The 22451-nt window shown below is 42.2% G+C and overlaps 1 protein-coding gene across 1 annotated transcript in view; it reads left to right on the top strand.

Annotated features, from left to right (window-relative positions):
- Positions 1-594: 594 nt before the first annotated feature.
- LOC308409541 (CXADR-like membrane protein) overlaps positions 595-22451 on the top strand; it is a gene marked incomplete at its 3' end in the record, with an annotated part of 125447 nt that continues 103590 nt past the window's right edge. The window contains exons 1-2 of the mRNA XM_080902363.1: positions 595-745; positions 2677-3012. Of these exons, the coding sequence (XP_080758489.1) occupies positions 685-745; positions 2677-3012 (397 nt within the window). The 5' untranslated portion in view covers positions 595-684. The remainder of the gene's footprint in view (positions 746-2676; positions 3013-22451) is intronic.

Here is a 22451-nt window from a genome sequence, read left to right as displayed (position 1 = left end):
AGAATACATGCCCCAAAATGTATTCTGTAACGTATTCCGTTACGTTACTCAATGACAGTAACGTATTCTGAATACTTTGGATTACTTAATATATTATCATGCTTTTTACAACAACGTGAATGTACTATTGCTGTGTGATTTATTACTGTTACTGAAGGTCCGCGACTCCGAACTGTAGTAAAGGAATATTTACATCATCAGCTAATTGTTATTTACTAACAATTAATTACTAACAATCATGTTTTACAGTCCTGTGGTCTCAGCCTCAGATACTCAACTAATCAAAGTGATGCCATTAAAAAAATGAATGACCAACAAAACATTTTTCTGTCAAACAATGCTGTATGTAACGTTTCTCGCGGTTAGTATCATTGTTGCTAGGCAACCTGAGCAGCGCGACGAAGGCTAGACCGTCCCATTTCACAAGCCTCTCACTTCCGCACTTCTTGCACCGTAGTACACGTACTGTGCGTACTCCGAAGCGTGCGGTCTCTGGATTGGGACATAGCCGTTGGATCCAATCACTCTGGGAATTTCAGTTTTTTTAAACCATAAATTTAATCTGATGTGTTCAGGTTTAAGCTCAGGTTTAAGCTCAGGTTCAGTTATTGAGTGAAAACACCAACAGACTCAGACATTTAGAACAAACTAAGAGTCAGATTGGCAGAAACAGAGAACACGGACATGTCTGCTGTAACTGCGTCGCTCTGCTCCACGCTGATGTTTGTCCTGTTCGTCTCTGCAGGTGAGATTTAACTGATAGAAACTAAACTTGGTTTCACTCTGTTTAACTTATTAATAATATTTCTCTAAGAATTGTTTTCATATTGATTCACTTTGTGTGTGTGTAAATAGTAGCAGTTTTAGATACGGGCGACACGGGCGGTTGCCCGGGGCGGCATCGTGGGCATCGGCAAAAAAAAAAAAAAAAAAAAAAATGCTCGTACTCATGCTGCCTCGACATCATGCCAGCGCATATTGGGAATGTCACAGGCACCGATCGGTTTTCTGTCGCCCATTTGCTGGGAGTAAGGGCGCCATCCGTTTGCGAGGTGCGCCTGCTGCGGCACAGGGAGGAGAGGGCGGGGCGGCGGGGGATTCTCTGAACGGCTGGAGCAGCATCTAATAACCAACTCGCAAAGTAAAACAAAATAAAAACAAACCAACAAACACGAAAACAATACAGACTTATAATTTGCACCGATGTTTTTTCGAAATTCTATACACGAAAAGTGAGCGAGAGCCCTCGGTGCGCCTGCTCACTGCTGAAGTCAAAGTAAACTTCATTGTCATCTCCGCTACATACAGTCCAGTATATAGAGACGAGACGACGAGGCTCCAGTTAAAGCAGTGCAAGTAAACAAACAATAAATGTAAGAAGAGTAATAAAATAAATATACACTTTAGGACTAGGGGTAAAGGGATCAATATCAATTTATAATTTACAGTTTGATGATTTAAAGTCTCACACACAACCCGTCGAAAGGGGAGGAGGGGGCGGCTGCTTCCAAATAGAGCACATTTCATTCATAATGATGTAAATCCAAGTCCATTATGTATTCATGATTTGAATCCTGGGTTGTGTGAAATCTCAGAAATAAACCCTAGACAAAGTGAATCTGTGAACTAAGGTGTAGGTGTGTTAGGTTATGTTGTGGTGATCCTCGGGTTGAGGGATGGGTGTTCATACTAAAGTGCAAAATTAAAACCAATGGAAGATGGACAAGAAAAGTCCAAAGCCATCAGGTCCTCAGTTTAGAAAAAAGAGAAATGAAGAGGAGGAGAAACGAGCAAAAGATGCAGGCAAGAAGATGTGTGATTGGATAATGGCAGGTCATCCTGAACCAATCAGAATCAGAATACTTTATTAATCACTAAGGAAATTATGTGAGTTACAGAAGAAATGGTAAAAATAGCAACAGTAACAGACTAAACTCCAAACAATACATTATGTTAGAGATTTTAATATTAATTAGTCATTGTCAATTGTTGATTTGTCCTGTTCTCATTGAATTATGATGGCTGTTTGGTAGCCGTTTGCATACTATGCACACTCTCTCTCTCTTCATATGTGTGTGTGTGTACAACAGTTTTATGTTAATGTACAATCCTTAATATGTTTTGTGTGTGTGTGTGTGTGGGGGGGGGGGGGGGGGGGGGCAGAGGGAGTGTCCGCCCAGGGCGCCAAACAGACCGCCACTGTGTATAAAGAAGACTTAACATCTGTATGCAGCTGTGGCAGAGACAAAGAAGTGTAATGTGTGTGTCAGTGTGGTGTGTTGTAGTGTCAGGAGTCAGGATGCAGCTACAAAGCTTCTTGTTCAGTGTATACAAACAGCTGTAGCTCCATAAAGGCAGCATGCAGAGACTCACAGTGTCTTATAATGAGAGGCTGCTTTCTCTCACACATTATGTTCACTTATTATCAGCACATGTTGTTGTTCTGTGGAAGCTAACATCTTGTAGTTTCTGACACTTTGCATGTTTAGCATGAGGCTAAAATTCCCCCTCAGTGGGTCACTGGTGACCTGCTGGATGTTCAGAGGTTCATTAAATCCAACATGACTAAAAACTCAAATGTCAAAGGAAATAAACAAAATATTTAAAGTCAATCATTCTGATCATAGTTGTACTTTGACCTTTAACCTCTCTGCTCTGTGTTCTTTCCTCTTTCAGACCCAAAGATCATCACAGCTGAGTCTGGACAGGACGTCACTCTGCCATGTCGAGCTGCAAAAAACAAGATCATAGTTGTAAAGTGGAGCAGAGCTGACCTGGGGTATGAATATGTGATTTTGTACCGGGATGGTCACTTTGCTCCAGCCAACCAGCATCCATCTTTTAAGAACCGGGTGGATCTGCAGGACAGACAGATGAAGGATGGAGACGTGTCTTTGATTCTGAAGGATGTGATGATTGATGATGCTGGAATATACGAGTGTCATGTCAACATGGAAGGAACACACTCATGGGAGCTCAGCAGCATCTACCTTCATGTTGTTGATCCTCCAGGTGAGTGAGTAGAGTTGAGTGTGTGTGTGATCAGAGGTGAAGCTGCTTCCTGGTTGTTGATGTTTGTTTGTTGTATGGATGAGCTGGTGGATGTCAGAGGTAGACAGATGTTTCTCCAGCTGTTGTCTTTGTGGCTGATAGACTAGACTTGTAGAGCACTCAGTAATAGTAACACAGCGTTCTGCAACTGTGCCACTCTGCTTGAGAGGTGAAATTTAGCTGGTAAACCCCAAATTGTGTTTATCTCTAAGATAAACACAATCAGCCTGGTAATAACAATAATTCTCTAATAATTATTTTTATTTTGACTCAGTTTGTCTGTGTGTGTGAAGGAGACACGAGGCTGGGTGGACACTTAACATCTGTAATCCAGCTGTGTCAGAGAGAAAGAAGTGTAATGTGTGTGTCAGTGTGGTGTGTTGTAGTGTCAGGAGTCAGGATGCAGCTACAAAGCTTTTTGTTCAGTGTATACAAACAGCTGTAGCTCCATAAAGGCAGCATGCAGAGACTCACAGTGTCTTATAATGAGAGGCTGCTTTCACTCACACATGTTGTTCACTTATTATCAGCACATGTTGTTGTTTGTGGAACAGAGTTATTGTAGTTTTTTCTCATTAGTTTGAGTTTTTATTCCATTTGGACTTTTTGTGTTTAGTTCAGTTTAGTTTCCAGATGATTTTCTTCTTTTTCAGGTTTGATTATTTATTGCTTGAAGAGTTTTAATAGTTTTATTCTTTTTTCATTCTTACTGTTTGGAGGTTTGTGTCAGAGGCCAGATTCAGGAGCATCAGTACAGCTGTTACAATAAAAAGCAGTGACTCAGTCTGACAGACATCCAGAGTCTCAATGAACTCGTCCATCAACAACATTTTATCAAACTAACAGATTCTAAAACCAAAGATTTGTTTTTCAGATGATGTTTTTCATCCGTCTCAGTCTTTGCTCATGAACTTTGTCTCCAAACGTCTCAGCCTGAGCTTCCCTCTGATGAAGCTGCAGAAACTGCAGAAAGTTCAACAATTAAGCTGTAAAACCAGAAACAAAGATCTGCAGTCTTTCTAAAATGAGCTTTTGCTGATCTTCAAACCTTCTATCTATTTTCTGTCGCCATTTCTATCTATATATTACATCTCCTTTCATTCATAATGATCTCATTTGTTATTCTAGATAATGTTACAGACAGCACTGCTTTAACCCTCTGAGCTCAAAGTGCAAGATGACATAACTATAATCTCTAACTCTTTAATGGGAGTTTTAAATTCTGATCAAACGCAACCAGAAAAACATTCAATTCAACATTTGACAGGTAGATAAATGTGCACAGCTGATTTCATTTGAAAGTTCACATTTTGTTTAGAATGTTGTTAAGACTTTATGTGATTCAGGTTAACCAATCAATCCAGAATAACTAAATCAAACTCAAAGTATAAAATAAATTAAATGTCAACAACTCTGATCATAATTTCCCCGTTATACTGCACACTTGGTACAGTCCACTACCACTTCCGGTCCTTTCTGAGGCTCCTCATTTGATTGTTCATTGAAGAAAATGAAACAGTAAAGAGCAATGACAGTGTTGAAAGAAAGTACATTTAAACATTACAAATCCAGCATTTTTGCAGACATATTTTTCTGTACACCAGAAAACCATCAAATGTTCCACATTTTAACTTGAAAATTTTTAAACTGTCAAAATGTTTGTGATATTTTATATATTTTTATATTTTTAGTTAAGATTGTAGAAACTTAATTAGTCTGTTTTATGGATGCTTGACTGGTGTTTACCCTGATACATTGCTGTTATTATATTATATGGTAAGTATGTACTGGTGGATTTTCTGTTTCTCTCATTTAAAAGAAAAGAAAAAAAGAAAATGCTTGATGTGACCAAAACTGTAACTGTATATGTAACTGAAGCACAGCTGGACTGTAGGAGAGTGATCATATTCTGGCTTTGAACCTCTCATCCTGAAATCATCACCTCTCAGACTTGTGGATCAGCAGTAATAAATCATAAGTCATCTCTTCTGATTAAAAAATAATAATAATTTTTTCATGGTTGAGAACATAGAAGCTGATCTTTGTACTATAAACTTATTCTCACTTAATCCCATAAAAGCCGTAGTCCACAGTTTGTCTGTGTAACAGCTATATTAAATATTATGAATATTTACAGAACTTCATTCAGTAAAGTATTGATCACACAAACATATGGAAGCTGTTGTTACAAAGTCATATTTTAGTTGCAATTCTGAAATTCAGAAAGCAGTTTGCCACTTTGCACAGTGTATGTGTGTATGCATACTGTGTGTGTACACAGTGTAGTTCGGTTGGTGTGACAGAGCTGTTGTCACTGAATCACAGGTTCAGATGTTTCAGCCTCATAATAAACAAAGGGACTCAAAGTCTCAGACATGTTTTAACGAGCTCTCACAGTCTACAGCCAAACAGGTCAAATTATATAGAACAGACAAATGAAACCAACATGACCTCTGACCCCGAAGGAGCTGTTAGACCTGTTAAGTGGTATTTTCTTATTTTTATATAGTTTTTATTTTTTATGGTGAAAACAAGATGGAGACTGCAGTTTTGGTCAGATCCTGTGTTTTAAATTTAAAAAGCAGAAAAATCCACTAGTATGAACATTTTCTCAATTTCTACATGTTGTAAATTATTTTTTGACTGTCTGGAAATGGAAAGAGGAAATAGATTCTGTTCTGTTCTGCACTCATCATCTACCTGACAGCTGACATCTCACACCTGTTTCTCACCTGCAGGTACACTAGGACGACATCCTGTATGGAAGGTTGCTCTGATAGTTTGTGTGGTACTTCTTGGCATACTTCTTGTTGGTTTTCTGATCTACACAAAAATACAAGAACAAAGAAAAAAAAAATACAAACAGTGTGTAAGGTATAAATATAAATATTCACAGCTAAACTCTGATCCTCTTGCTGCTGCTCCAAGAAGTCACAGCTATCCAGCACAAAGAAAGACAGAAGATGAAAGTCAGAAAAATACTGATTATGCTAATCTTCAGTCTCCACAGCTGAACTGTGAGGCAGTTATTGAGATCTGATGACAGAAATGAACTATTCTGACAATCCAGTCGACAACCTGCTATAACAAACGTCTCTGATGATCGTGACTCTGAACTACAGTTTATTCATCTTCAGGCTGTTCATGAGATTTACTGACACAAAGTCAAACTGTGTTACAAACATACATGAATATCTGATCTCTAATCTACTTTTGTCGGGCTGAAACTAGATGAATTTTCCTCAACTGACCTATAATATTCAAAAATGATAATAAATAATAATATTTTATTTAAATATTTTGTACTATTATACAGATGATACAAACTTTTCTACATTGGTGCTGTTTTGGGCATATTTGACTTGTATTTGTTCAAATGGATTTTCAGACCCACCGTTTGGCTCAAATTAAGGAACATTTTGATTTTAGGGACATTTGACACTGAAAATGTACACATAATGTTTGTGCATGTTTTTATTGAGGCAGCGGTGTCAATCAGAATCAGAGTCAGAATACTTTATTAATCCCGAAGGAAATTATAGGGCACATTCCTCCTGCTGTAAAATAATACATTGAGCAGTGAATTAGTAAAATAATACATGGAGCACCGACTGTTTCAGGTTCAGTTCAAATAATGATTCAAATATTCATATTTTTATGACCTGATGGTGTGAAGCCTCCACCTACATCACTGAACTACTCCACTCCTGGGATTTTGTACAAAAAGTAAGAGGGATTGTGCCTTCCAAACTAAACTTACGTATTTTGTATTTGTTTGTATTTCCTTTGTATTTTTGTATTTTTCTTCTCCTGTCTGTACCTCAGCAGAGGTAATGCACAAATTTCCCCACCGTGGGATTAATAAAGTCTTATCTTAAAACTTTAGCTCCAAGTCCAAAACTTTTACACTCTTCTCTCTGTGATTTTTCTTTTAAACAGCTTGTTTTTGTGTTTGTAGTGTTTTGCTTAGTGTCCACTGTGCATTCTTTGTTCCTGACCTACAGAGGTTTTATACTTTGAGAGTTCAGCATCTCGAGTTTATGTTGTCCCTTGAATCCTGCATTTAGCTTCCATCTCCTACCTGCTGTGATGGGAAATTTCTTTATTCTATGTATTGACCACGTTTTAGCAATATCACTTTAGTATCACTTTAGTAATAATACCATCACTTGGTCACTTAGTTATATACATATAGGATAGCATCACAAGTGGGGCTTTTGCTTGTCACACCTTCACAGTGGGGCCTTTGTATGTGGGTTAGAGACATCCAAGTGCCGTGTGTAAGGGAGTTGATATCTGGTTGTAATTGTCTTGGTTCTACAAAAAGACGCTTATTGAAATTTCTACAAAACATCCAATCTCTTTCACGTAAATGGCTTTCTTGACTAGAGGGGCCTAAGGCTACATCTTTCACTATCTCACAACACTGTGATTGCAGCCATTCCCCAAATCTTTGAGAATGGTACTCGTGGCCATTGATCAGCAACCACTGATCATGGCCATTGATCATTTTTGATCAAGGAACTGACCTCACAGCCCATTCTTCATCATTGCTCTTAGTTTCAGTCATTGTACAAATGTACTGTTCATAAGGTTGGGGAAACCTGCAGTCGGCTGTGACTGAAGAAGTCACTTGGATGAGTGATGAAACGTTTCTCCCACTGAAAACGCTACATCCAGATGAACAGAATGTTAAACACGATTACTAACAGTCAACACACTCAGAGTACTAAACACACTGTGTACAGGGCTGTTTGGTGTTTGCACAGATGAAAATGATACAAACTTCTGACCTGTTAAACCAGCTGACCCAGCCTTTAGTCTGAGCTGGAGTCAGTTACACAAACAGGTTGAACAGGGTGTGCTCTGTGCAGCAACTGCATGTAAAACAGAAGCAAAGCTGTTCCTGTGAAATGAAACTGAAAGCCTGTCTGAGCGTCTCCCTGTAGAAAATGGAGGCTGAGCTCAGTGAGATCACTCAGCCTGCAGACAAATGGAGGCGTGTTTGAGACGTGCAGATAAACAGTCACAGCTTTGTGTCGGCCTCTGAGGGCTCAGGGCCGTCCTGCTGTCATGTTATCAAGTGCACGACGCCTCTCTGCACACACTTTGAGTCCTTATTCACATTTTCTGTAAGTCCTCATCTCTGAAGGATTACCCACAGTTCATAGTGCTGTGACAGTCAAAGCATTAAGAACAAGGATGGAAATAAATACATAACCAAGACATGAGTTTGGAGGAATGTAGCTCATCATAAAAACATATATCATGATGAAACTCTTAGAATGAAGTAACTGACATGTATTTTAAATGTGAGTATAATTCCACCAAAGAGGTTTTTTATTTTCAGGCTCTGGTTGTTTGAGGCTGTCAGACACTCAGTTATAGACGATGATGCTTGAATTCAAACAGGCAAACAATATGAAAGATGAGGAAATCCCTGAGCACTGTGCAGAGGACTCTGAGGACTGAGAGTCTGTGAGAGCTGCATGATTATAAAGTGACCTCTGTGATGTGCAGAAGAGCAGAGTGCATGACTCACTGTCAGATCATCTGCCGTCACTGTGGCACGTGCCTGTATGTTAGCATCTTTACTTTTACAGCACCTGCATGTAAAACAGAAGCAAAGCTGTTCCTGTGAAATGAAAGTGAAAGCCTCTCTGAGCGTCTCCCTGTAGAAAATGGAGGCTGAGCTCAGTCAGATCACTCAGCCTGCAGACAAAATGGAGGAGTGTTTGAGACGTGCAGATAAACAGTCACAGCTTAGTGTCGGCCTCTGAGGGCTCAGGGCCATCCTGTTGTCATGTTATCAAGTGCATGACGGCTCTCTCCACACACTTTGAGTCCTCATCTCTGTGGACTTTACCTGAGGGATTACCTACAGTTCATAGTGCTGTGATGGAAACAAGGATGGAAATAAATAAATAACTGAGCCAAAAGCTCTTGTGAAATATCCCAGTCTGCAGGTTTGGGGTATATCACTGGAAATCCCTGGGCACTGCACAGAGGGCTCTGAGGACTGAGACTCTGTGAGAGTTGCATGATTATAAAGTGATGTCTGTGATGTGCAGAAGAGCACAGAGCATGACTCACTGTCAGATCATCAGCTGTCACTGTGGCACGTGCCTGTATGTTAGCATCTTTACTTTTAATAAGATGTTTCAACATTAAAACACAACCACACAGTAATGGATGCGCTGAAAATAAAGGTGTGTCTGAAACATGCTGAAGCACGTCTAGTGCAATGATTACAGTCTGCTGCGGGGCAGCTGGAGAGTCACAGGTTTTTATATGTATGTCACATTTAGGTTTGGATTTTTTTCCCCTAAATAACAAACTCCTCCATTTACAAACTGCAGTGTATGTTTTCTTTGTCTAATTTTAGGTCAAACTGGAGCATTACACATGATAATTTTTCAAAGCTGCGTTTTCCTTTGAAGAAAATGCAGCTTTGAAAAATTATCATCTCAGTGTGGACAGGAGGCCAAAATGGATCAAAAACAATTTGAAAACGCATCAGTGTGGACATAGCCTCAAGGCAGCAGTCTGTGCCCAACCTCAGACGACTCCGACCTCCGCTTGCAGCCTTTCTATTGAAATGACACAATCCCCATTGCAAACCCCATGTGCTGTGTTATAAAAGTTAAAAGCACTGTGTGTGTCGTGTGCATGTGCAAGTGTGTGCGTGTGTGTGTGTGTTTTCCTGGTGATCACAAAAGTGTCATCTCCCCTCCCCCCTGTATATGGCTTAGCTTCCTTTAACGGTCCACCATATACAAACACAGGTGAGCCCACAGACGGCACGAAGTAACATTCCTTACCAAATAAGGAAACCAGAACCGTACATAGAATGTACCTGCAGTTTTTTTGTGAGTGTGGACGCTTCATCTCTTTGCTCTTTGCTTCTTTTATTGATTTTTATTGATTTTTATGCAGATTTTTTCCCTTTTTTCCTTATGAGCTTACCTGCGATAGCTTCTGGACACTTATAGATCATTAGGACTAAAGTGTTCTTAACAGAAGCAGCAACATTTTTATAGTTACCTTATCCTCAGCGCTCCGTGTGTCTGTGGCCTAGACACAGCTGAAGCCTGATTACAGCGTCTGGGCACCGAACAGCCTCAATAGCCTGGAAAGGGGCTAACCGCTAGGCTAACTAGCAACAAGATGCCTTCCCTCTCCACAGATAACTACCACAGCCTCCTGCAGAAGATTGCAGTACTGGAGACAAAAATTCATCGCTTAGAAGTAAACGTGGAGGTAAATGGACTGTGTGGAAATGAAACAACCTTGCCTTTGATTCAAAACAATGGCGATGAGCAAGCTAGTACACAGCGGAGCACAGATAACATGACCAAGAAAGTAGACTCTGTGCATTATTATAAATCCTCAAGTGATAATCCCCCCTTGGACTGTCTTGGTGCAAAACCAAGACATAAATCATGTCTCCTGGAAGGGGGAGGACGTATCACAGGCAGGGCACAGCGAGCTGAAATCTCTGAAACAGACTGGCCTTCACTTCCTACGAGACAGAGAAGCTCTTCTACCCCTGTATACGGGAGGAAACAGGACTGGACAACCGTGAATAGGAAGGATAACAACAAACCTCCAAAACAACTGAATGTGAAACTGCAGAACAGATTTGCTCCACTATCAAAGGACCCTGGATCTATATCGGACAACCATCCATCTAAAAGCAGCGAAGTAAGGTCTGAAAATCTGTTGAAAAGTGAAAGGCCACAGGGAAAGCTAAAGGCTAGGCCTGAAACTCTGATTGTGGGTGACTCTGCCGTAAAGGATGTACAAAGGATGTGCGGTAAGAACACTAAAGTCCTCTGCTTTCCTAAGGATATGGTCAACAACCTGAAGGAGAGAATTCTTCAAATTGCAGATGAATATCCAACTGTGACAAACATTGTTCTGCATACAGGGTCAAACGATGTGTCCGAACAACAGTCGGAGGTTCTGAAACGGGACTTTACTGGATTATTAAATACTGTAAACTCTCTGAATGCAGCTGTATTCATCAGTGGACCTGTACCGCCGGTCAGAGGAGGAGACGAGAGATTCAGCAGGTTGTTTACACTGAATAAATGGCTTATATCAGCATGTACTGACCACTCAGTGCATTTTATCAACAACTTTAATATTTTTTGGGAACGCAGGCATCTGTTTAAAGCAAATGGATTTAATTTTAACAAGTCAGGGGTGAAACTGTTCACCTCCAACTTGTTTTATTCCATACGTCATCCATCTGTGCTTGGTGCCAAGGCTGAGATAAACGAGGAGTTATCTCATAAAGAGGAACAAACAGTACTCCAAGAACAGACAAAGCCCAGCAGAAACCTTGAGGAGGAGCTCCATTTGCCCCCACCCGGGAAGAGCCTCAGAAAGGAGAGACACCTAAGGCATCTGAGGAAGAGCCTCAGAAAGGAGAGACATCTAAGGCAAGAAGAGGGGTCCCTATTTGCCTCCAACTCTCTCAACAACACCAACGACCAGGACAAGGGACCACGACCTTCCCCAGTCCCCAAAACCCCTGACAGGCCATCACCCTCCTCCCCCTCCCTTTCTCCCTCCTCCCCACACCTGAAATTCACTGAGGAGATGATGGAGCGGGTCAATGCTGGGCTCAGATCTACCCCCCGTCCCAATCCCTTTTTGTCCCCCATAAACCCCCCACCAGAGCGGCCAAAGGTTCGCCATCGAGCCCCACCCTCAACAGAGCAATCGAAGTCACATTGCCCAGCCTCGCCCCCCTTAGTTCCTCCTTACCACCTTCATGCTCTGTCTCCGCAGTCTGATGTGTGATGTGTGAAGGGTCCGGGCTGTGAGGATTATGGCAGTGGTGACTCTTCCCAGGAGAAGCTGGGACCCTGTTTACTAGAAGGTTTTAAAATCTCTGTACTTTTAGGTGACAGGAGACATGTGGCCTGGTCAAAACACAGAGAGCTGCACTCTAAAAGATCTTTAAACATAGTAAACATACCTTGTGTGCCACAGACTGCTCCCAAACACGAGGGGACAAGTAATACCTCTAAAACACTTAAGTTGGCTTTATTAAACGTTAGATCTTTAGCTGGGAAAACATTTTTAATTAATGATTTAATCACTGAGCACAGCCTTGATTTTATGTTTTTAACTGAAACTTGGTTGGACCAAAGTAACAGTGGAGCTGTTCTCATCGAGACGACCCCTCCTAACTACAGTTTTATCAGTGAGGCCAGGGTGAGCGGGAGAGGAGGAGGGGTTGCTGTCTTATTTAATGAATCATTTCAATGTAAGCAGCTATCTCCTGGAAGTTTTCAGTCTTTTGAATATGTGGCTTTACAGCTGAAGGCCCCATCCAAAGTTGTGTTTCTTAATGTTTACAGGCCTCCCAGATACTGCACAGACTTTTTTAATGACCTCAGTGAACTGCTGTCTGTGATCTGTGTTGATTTTGACTGTGTAATTATTGTTGGGGATTTTAACATCCATGTGGACAACCCTCAGGACAAAGGGACTAAAGACCTGAGTAACACTCTGGGCAACTTTGGGCTGACTCAGCATGTAACAGAGGCCACACATAATAGAGGACACACTCTTGGCCTACTGATCTCCAAGGGCCTGAGCATTTCAAAGGTTACTGTGTCTGATGTGGGCGTGTCTGATCATTACTGTGTTTTTTTTTTAAAGTAAAATCTCAGCCCACATAAATATATCAACAACAGTGATCACAAAACGGTGTATAACTGAACACAGTAGTGCAATTTTTAACCAGGTCTTCCCATTAACACCTGACCTGTCCAGAGGTTCAGTCAATGAGCTCGTCAATAGCTTCAATGCTAACATGTTAAATGCAATGGACACTATTGCTCCCATTAAGGTGAAGGTTATCTCTGGAAGGAAAAAGTCTCCATGGAGAAACTCCACACTGGTGAAAAATGAAAAAAGAGAGTGTAGGAAAGCTGAGCGCAGATGGAGAAAAACAAACCTCCAGGTTCACTATGACATCTATAAAGAGAAACTTCACAATTATAATTTACAACTGAGGAGTGCAAGGAGGTCCTACTTCTCTGACATCATCACTAAAAACAGCCATAATGCTCAGGTCTTATTTTCTACAGTTGACAGGCTAACAAACCCTCCTGTGTCAGTGGCAGCTGAACTTCATTCGACCATGGCCTGCAATGACTTTGCCAAATTCTTCACAGAAAAAATCCAAAAAATTAGACAAGCAATTGGTACATCAACAGCAGATCCAGGATATGTACTGTGTCCACCAAAAAACTGTTTAAACACCATGAAACCGTTTCACCCAATTAACAGCAAAGACCTGGAGGACATCTTAGGTCAACTGAACTCCTCCTCCTGCTGTTTAGATGTCCTGCCAACAAGTTTTTTCAAAAAGGTCTCAAAGACTTTAGAGTCAGACCTGTTACAGATCGTCAACTTTTCTTTATTATCAGGTGTGTTTCCAGAATCACTAAAAACTGCTGTAATCAAACCTATACTGAAAAAGGACAATCTTGACAAGACACAAATGAACAACTACAGGCCGATCTCAAATCTCCCATTTTAAGTAAGATCATTGAAAAAGCAGTTTCTCAACAGCTCAGTTACTTCTTAAAACAGAATAACTGCTACGATGCCTTCCAGTCAGGTTTTAGACAGAACCACAGCACTGAAACCGCTCTGACCAAAGTGTTTAATGACATATCTGAATACAGACAGTGGAAAAATGTCAGTCCTAGTTTTACTGGATCTCAGTGCAGCATTTGATACAGTTGACCACAACATATTACTCAAACGACTGGAGAACTGGACAGGTCTTTCAGGAACTGTACTAAACTGGTTCAAGACATACTTAGAAAACAGGAAATACTTTGTATCAATAGGTAACTTCACATCTGAGCAGACAAGTATCACATGTGGAGTTCCCCAAGGTTCCATCTTGGGACCCCCTCTGTTTAACATTTACATGCTCCCACTGGCACAGATTATAAAGAACAACAAAATAAACTACCACAGCTATGCAGATGACACACAAATATATATCACAATGTCACCAGGAGACCGAGGCCCTGTACAGGCTCTTGGTAAATGCATTGAGGAAATCAATGACTGGTTGTGCCACAATTTTCTCCAGCTAAACAAAAACAAAACTGAGGTAATAGTCTTTGGCGCCAAAGAAAAACGATTACAGGTCACCAGAGAACTTCAATCTATACATCTAAAAACCACAAACCAGGCGAGAAATTTGGGTGTAGTGATGGCTGCAGACCTAAACTTAGAAAAACACATTAAGACAATAACAAAGTCAGCTTACTATCACCTCAAGAATATTTCAAGGATAAAAGATCTGATGTCTCAACAGGACCTGGAAAAACTAGTCCATGCATTCATCTTTAGTAGGCTTGATTACTGTAACAGCATCTTTACAGGTCTACCTAAAAAATCAGTCAGACAACTACAGCTCATTCAGAACTCTGCTGCTCGAGTCCTCACTAAGACCAAAAAAGTGGACCACATCAGTCCAGCTCTGAGGTCATTACTGACAGTCTTTGTCAGTAATGTATAGACTTCATCATTTAAGTATGTTAATTTTTTCCTTAACCTTGCTGGAAAATCTTCACATGTTCGTGAGTGTAAGCTGTTTCTTCATTGCATGTGTGTGCGTCTGTATGTGGGTTAATTTAACTTTTTACTTAGATTCAACATACTCAAATGTTTTTATTAAACATTCACACCATTCTCTCACTCATACAAACAGCAAGCTGTTCTTCATTGCCTCTGTATGTTATAATCTGGTTTACTTCATGCATCGTTTCACTGATTTCTTAATTCAAAACTATCTCCCTTCTGATTCTTTCCAGAAATAATTTCACATGTAACTCTTCGTGTATGTGTGTTTTCCATTCACTCATGTAATTGTCAGTTATTTTCTTTCTTCATTTTACCTTCTTTAGTTTTCTGGTGGACATCTCTAAACACCATCATGAGTTCAGGCTTTCGTTTCAATCTAATTATACCCTGTATTCTTACAGTCAAACTCCTCCAGGTTCACCTTTCACTGGTTCCTGTCCTCTTCTCTCAGTGTCCATTTATTGTCCTGAATTCACCAACAAACACAGTCGTTTCTTCTCCATTTCGCTTCAGTATCTTCCTTCTGGATTAAGTCCCGGCCTGGCAAAATATCACATTCAGTGTCATGTCACTCTGTTCTTACCAGCCTGCAGTCCACCGTGCATTTTCCATCACGTGGTTTCTTCTTCTCTGTTGATGCTTTCAATCGTCTCTTTCACGATTACTCCAAGCATGGCAAATCTGACAATCAGTGTCCAGTGCTTTCCCACCGTTCAACTGTCCAGCCTGCAACTCAGAGTGCATATCAGTTTGGTTTCAGGGTTACCGTATTTTCACGACCATAAGACGCACTGTGCTAAAAGGCGCAGTCTCAGTTATGTGTGCCATTACTGTATTTAACACACACATAAGGCGCACTGGATCATAGGGCGCATACAAGTACCGTATGCGTATTTAAAAATAAAGCGGGAGCAAACCTGAGTTCGGTACCTTACTCACATTTTTATTACCAGTAATCGTCATCATCAACAACACACAAGCATACAAGTGTGCGTATTTAAAAATAAAGCAGGAGCAAAACAAAGTTTGGTACTCACATTTTTATCATCAATCAAACCCATCGAAGTCCTCATCCTCTGTGTCTGAATTGAACAGCTGCGCTAAATCTCCATCAAACATGCCAGGTTCACTTTCTTCACTGTCAGAGTCACTTTCCGTGCCGTGCGGCTCCTCGGAAATGATGCCGGCTTTTGCGAAAGCTCGAACAACAGTGCCAGCAGACATGTTAGCCCAAGCATCTACAATCCATTGGCAAATTGTTGCGTAACTCGCCGGGCGCTGCCTTCCACTCTTGGTGAAACTGTGGTCTCCATCGGTCATCCATCGCTGGATGTGTTTGTCGCCGATGTGTTTGCTGCAGTAGGAGCGGAAGATGGCCAGCTTTTCCTTATAATCCGCTGGAAGTTGCTGCGCTACCGTAGTCCTGGTCCGGATGGAAAAATGGCACCGTTTCATAAAAAGTGAAAGTGAAACTGCTTTTAGCCGAATGGTGACCGTCGAAACGCTTCTCCCTTTAGCGTTCTCATTGTGTTCTCTACTACGTCCTCATTACAACACACAGGGCGCACTGCGCTATAGGGCGCGCCGTACTTATTGAAGAAAATCTAAGACTTTTAAGTGCGCCTTATGGTTGTGAAAATACTGTAACAGTTCAGTTGCACTGTCTTTTGGCTGCTTGTAAATTCTTCTCAAGTTCACGATGTTCTATTGGTCTTCATCAGGAGATTAACTGTCCTTTGAGGTTCTTCTCAGGATCGGAACAAGTGCCAGGTCAAGCTGTAAAATTTTAAGCCAAAATCTGGCCTGTTTTCTCCCAATTATACTACTCTACTGGTTTTGGCGCCGTACTCAAAATTCCAGGTTGAGAGAAGTCCACCTTTATTCATCTGTAACCTGTATTAACACACTAAAACATAGCATTAATATCATTTTCATTTCTTTTCTTAAAACCTCCATTCGCTTCATGCCCATTCAACCTTAAAGAAACAGAGAAAAAACAGCTTCTGCACTTTCTTCAATATTAAATGGACGCACGCTGCCCCCCTCTCTCTCCTTCTCTCCTCATACACACACTCAATGCGGGGTTACAAGCCCCCCTCCTTGCAACTGCTTGAGACAGAGAGAGAGAGACACACTTTTCCTTTTTTTTCTATCTGCCTAGAGCTTAACTCTTTCCTTCTATGGGCATGCACACTTCCTGTCACACACACACACAGCCCCCACCTTTTTTCCTCCAACACAGAGAGGAGTTTCTCTACTCTTCTCTTTTTTTAAAAAATATAAAACCACACACACTCTTTACTCAATCGTCACACACTCATTGCATTAAATCATTTTCACAAACACACGCAGTCATAATCAATGTAAGCGCTTTACACAGCCGATTCACACTTTATTCATATACACAGGCCTGTATCTATCATGACAAACAAAAGACACCAGATGCCAAAACTAGTTATTCAACGGTTCCTTATCACTTCAACAGAACTTTTTTTGTACCGGTACACCTAGATTTTTGACTAATTTAAAAGCCCTATAGCCCAGGCCGCGCCTTGCTGATCAATTAAACGCTTCGGGAACGCCCTCCCGAGAGTCGGTCAGATTTCTAGAGACTAAATTAATTTAAAACTGCAACTAAGGGCAGCCTGAGTCTCACTCATTCGTTCAATTACCGCAGTAAAAAAGTGATGCTTGACCACTTAGTCTTTTCGGGTGCCTGAATTCCCTGTGGAGACCATCCGGGCTTAACTGGACCGCCGCCAGAGATAATAGTGCGTCCACTAATTACCCGTCGCTGCCACACGAAGGCGCCTGCGCTCTTCGGAGCCACACGCTCCGGAACTTTTAGTTTATATTTAAAAGCGTCCCTGGGGACCTTCAGTCCCTCAGTTTTTAATTACCTGACGCCCGAAACCGTGTTTCTGCCACCCAATGAGTCCGAATTTACCTAACCTTAACACTGCTTGGCATCTTAACTCCACAAAACACATAAAGCACACAAACCAAGCCAAACCACCACAATGCAACACAGAAAAACAGAAAAAAACCCAAATAAACAGCAATAACTTTTGTGAGAATTTTATCAAACTGTTACTCCTAATTATCCTAATTAAATAAAATCACTCTGGACAGAACTCAGCAGGAGGCCCCCCTGAGTGAACATTCAATTTTGTTTTACTTCCAATTTAGTACCTTTGGATAAAAAAATTCAACAGGTGGTACTGACCTTTTTATGCCGCGGTTCTGTCACTCAGTTATGGCTCTCCTGTCTGGGTTCCCCCTCCTGGGGCTCAGCTCACTGCGCGTCCTTCTTTCCCTCCAAACCGGGTTTCGAGCACCAAAAATGTGGAAGTTCTTTTTATTTGGAAGGAAAAATAAGCACAGACCAGAGTCCCAGAAGTGTCCGAAAAGTGATTTATTACACACACGGATTATACAGGTGTGGGAAGCAGCTCTTCGATCTTCTCTGCTCAATACAGAAAGCTTTATAGCCATTTATGACGTCAGAAGACTTCAGAAGAATTCCCCTCTCTCCCTCTATGTCCTTCTATGGCTAAGAACAACAACATTTTCCAGATGTTTCCACTCCTGCTTTCTGGGAACCTAACCAATAGTGTGTTCATGAGTGTGTATTTTGTGAGAGTGTCAGTTTCCGGCCAACAAACGGTCAGTGTCCTTATCTGACTCTGCTTTGGGCCGTCTGGACCTACAGCGAAACTGGTGGTTTTTTACATAATAGACTATTACAGAGGAATGTGTCTTATTCCTATTCTGCGTCCTCTAGAATACAAGATTAAGCTTCACTAGGTGATAAATGATGCCTGATAATTGTTGATGATAGACTGATACTAAATGATGCAAACTAATGAAATAATAATGAAATAATGACAGTGCTTTATGAATGATATCACAGTGAGATTAAAATAACGTGTTTTTCTTGACACTTACTATCACCTCAAGAATATTTCAAGGATAAAAGATCTGATGTCTCAACAGGACCTGGAAAAACTAGTCCATGCATTCATCTTTAGTAGGCTTGATTACTGTAACAGCATCTTTACAGGTCTACCTAAAAAATCAGTCAGACAACTACAGCTCATTCAGAACTCTGCTGCTCGAGTCCTCACTAAGACCAAAAAAGTGGACCACATCAGTCCAGCTCTGAGGTCTTTACACTGGCTGCCTGTCCGTCAGAGGATAGACTTTAAAGTTCTAATGCTGGTCTATAAAGCTCTGAATAGTTTAGGACCAAAATACATCAGTGACCTCCTGACCCAGTATGAACCTTCCAGATCCCTCAGGTCATCTGGATCCGGTCTTTTATCAGTTCCCAGAGTCAGAACCAGACACGGAGAAGCTGCATTCAGCTTTTATGCTCCTTATATCTGGAACAAACTCCCAGAAAGCCTCAGATCAGCTGAAACACTCAGTTTATTTAAATCCAGGTTGAAGACTCACCTGTTCTCAGCTGCATTTGAATAAAGCACCAAATCCACACTCTTAAGCTTAAATTTCAAAACTTACATTAACTACTGATTTTATCTACTGTTTTGGTTGGTTGGTTGGTTGGTTGGTTAGTTTGTTAGTTAAGTGGGTTTAGAGCTCTGAGTAGCTCCCCAGCTGGGTCTAGACTGAGTCTAGAGAGTATTTTAAATTCAGGGAATTTAAAATAGAAAGTAGCTCGTCCACAGAAGGACTGGTAGCTCCCCTTACGATAAGGGTTCAGATCGCGCGAACAGGTGTGAATGTGAATGTGTGTGTTTAGTTAGTTTGTTTGTTTGCTTGTTTTAATCAATTTTAAATCATGCTTTTTATCTGTTTTTGTTTCTAATGTCTCTGTAAAGCACTTTGAATCACCTTGTTGTTGAATTGTGCTATACAAATAAATTTGCCTTGCCTTGCCTTGCCTTCATCAGTACTTTGCCAATGGACAAACCATTGATTGGTTTCAATGTCTTGGAACAGATCATTGAGGGGCAACCAGAGCGGTTGATACCTACTCTTGTTACCTTGCTGTGTAATGCCATCTATCTTCCCCCTGAGAAAGCTGAGGTGGTCGTAAGCTTCATCCAGACAGCACAGCCAAACATGACGCAAGGGCGCTTGAGAACAGGTGAAAGGGATGTGATTATCCCTGCTGGACAGGTCACCTGGGTAAAGTGCCGGGTTCCATCATTCATGAATCCACCTGATTGTTTGGTGCTGTTTGAGGCTGATGAGGGTAATCAGGCAATAGAGCAGTTTGATGTCTGGACAGGGTTAGTTGAAATACAGAATCCAGCTAAGCCATACGTCGCCATTGCCCTGAATAACGACACCAAACATGATATTACCTTGACGAGGAAGACAGCCCTGGGCACCTTACAGCCAGTTGAACGTATTGTGGAGGCCGAGGCCCCAAACGAGTCCCAACCTACCGTAACAGTTCGCGAGGTAACGGTGGAGCCAGCTGAACCTCTCCCAACGTCATGGCATCCGCCAATGAACCGCCAGGAGGAGGAACAAAAAGAGATTGTTGAGAGAATGTTGTTCGACGAGTGCAGGGCCTTTGCAAGGGATGGGAATGATATTGGTTGTAATCCTGATCTGAAAATGGTGATAAACCTAAAGGATGACATACCAGTGCAGAGAGCATATACTTCCATACCTAAGCCGCTGCTACGGGAGGTTAAAGAGTACGTGCAAGACCTCCTGGTGAAGGGATGGATAGTAAGATCCAAGTCCTCTTATGCTGCTCCTATCGTGTGTGTACGGAAGAAAGACGGTTCACTCCGTCTTTGCATAGACTACTGTCTATTGAACCAGAAAACGGTTCCGGAACGACACCCACTACCTCGGATACGTGACCTGCTTGACACCTTAGGGGGATACTCCTGGTTCAGCATCCTTGATCAAGGCAAGGCTTACCACCAGGGGTTTGTGGATGAAGGCTCCCGCCATCTCACCGCCTTCACCACACCCTGGGGCCTATACGAATGGGTGAGAATCACGTTTGGGCTCACTAATGCACCCGCCGCCTTCCAGAGAAGTATGGAAGAGATCTTGGGTTCACTGAGAGATGACTGTTGCGTACCATTGAATACCTTGACGACATCCTCTGTTACTCACAGTCTTTTGAAGCCCATGTCGAGATGGTCCGCAAAGTGCTTCAGGTCCTACAGGTGGGAAGCTGCGGCCTGAGAAGTGTGAGCTTTTTAAAGCAGAAGTTCATTATGTGGGGCGCTTAGTTAGCGCTGAGGGCATCAGGATTGACCCAAAGGATCTGGAGGCTGTCTTGGCTCTGAAGACCAGGTCACCACAGACAGTAGGTGATCTTAGGCGGGTCCTGGGCTTCCTTAGCTACTATCGCTCTTTCATACAGAACTTTTTGAGGATAGCTCAGCCACTGTACGAGCTACTCCAGAGCAAGTCTTCAGAACGGCCCATTCATGGCCGTCAGAGTAAAACCAAAGGGCCCCAAATGCCATCGAGGGCGCCCATCGACTGGACTCCTGAGCATCAGAGGGTAATGGAACAACTGGTCGACATGCTAGTCCATCCTCCAGTGCTAGCATATCCAGACTTCGACCAACCCTTTGTTTTGCACACTGATGCATCCGAGCAGGGACTGGGCGCTGTACTCTACCAACAGCAGGGCGGGAAGTTGCGCGTCATTGGCTATGGGTCACGAACCCTGTCGCCTGCTGAACGGAACTACCACCTGCACAGTGGCAAGTTGGAGTTCCTGGCTCTTAAATGGGCAGTGTGCGAATAGTTCAGAGACTATCTGTTCTACGCACCACACTTCACCATTTACACAGACAATAACCCGCTTACGTATATCATCAGCACAGCTAAGCTGAACGCAGTTGGTCATCGATGGGTCGGGGAATTGTCTGATTTCCGATTTAGCATCAAATACAGGCCAGGAAAAACAAACATAGATGCCGACACGCTGTCCCGCCTTCCTCTGGATGTGAACAACCTTGCGTCAGTGTGTACCGAAGAGTTGTCACAGGAGGTGGTGAGAGCAGCTTGGGAGGGAGCAAGAGTAGCCCAGCAGAAAGAAGTTGCGTGGGCAGCTGTCCTTTTGGCTTCCTCCCAGGACGTCATGCTGCAGCCAGGCGCGGCTCTCCAGGAAGTCAAACCTGATGACCTGATGCAGGCACAAAGTGATGACCCCACGATTAAGGAGGTCATCAGACTTAAAGAGTCTTATGTCAGACTCAGTGAGAGTATCAGGAGGTCGTTAGAAGGATCTGCTTGTAAACTCCTCTGCGAGTGGGACCGATTACACCTCGAAAGTGGAATCTTGTACAGACGAACACCCGAACGGAAACAACTAGTCCTACCTCTCCTGTACCAGCCTATGGTATTGAAACATCTTCATGACCAGATGGGTCATGTCGGTACTGAGAGGGTCCTCCATCTCGCACGAGAGAGGTTCTATTGGCCTCACATGAAGAGGTGCATAGAGGACTACGTCACTAAGAAATGCTGTTGCATTAAACAAAAGAAACCCACAGTTCATGTGCGTGCACCCAGGGGCAACCTGAAGTCCAACTCACCGCTTGAACTTGTCTGTATAGACTACCTACATCTTGAGAAAAGCAAAGGCGGGTATGAATACATTTTGGTGGTGGTCGACCACTTTACACGGTTCGCTCAGGCCTACCTGACCAAGAGCAAATCCGGGCGGACTGCAGCCGAGCGGATCTACAATGATTTTATACCTCGCTTCGGGTTCCCCAACAAACTCCATCACAATCAGGGGCAAGAGTTCGAAAATGAGC

The sequence above is a fragment of the Rhamphochromis sp. 'chilingali' genome (assembly GCF_963969265.1).
Source record: "Rhamphochromis sp. 'chilingali' genome assembly, chromosome: 1".
In the NCBI taxonomy this organism is placed as follows: domain Eukaryota; kingdom Metazoa; phylum Chordata; class Actinopteri; order Cichliformes; family Cichlidae; genus Rhamphochromis; species Rhamphochromis sp. 'chilingali'.
Note: the sequence above shows the minus strand (reverse complement) of the source record. Positions and strands in the feature narration are given on the sequence as shown.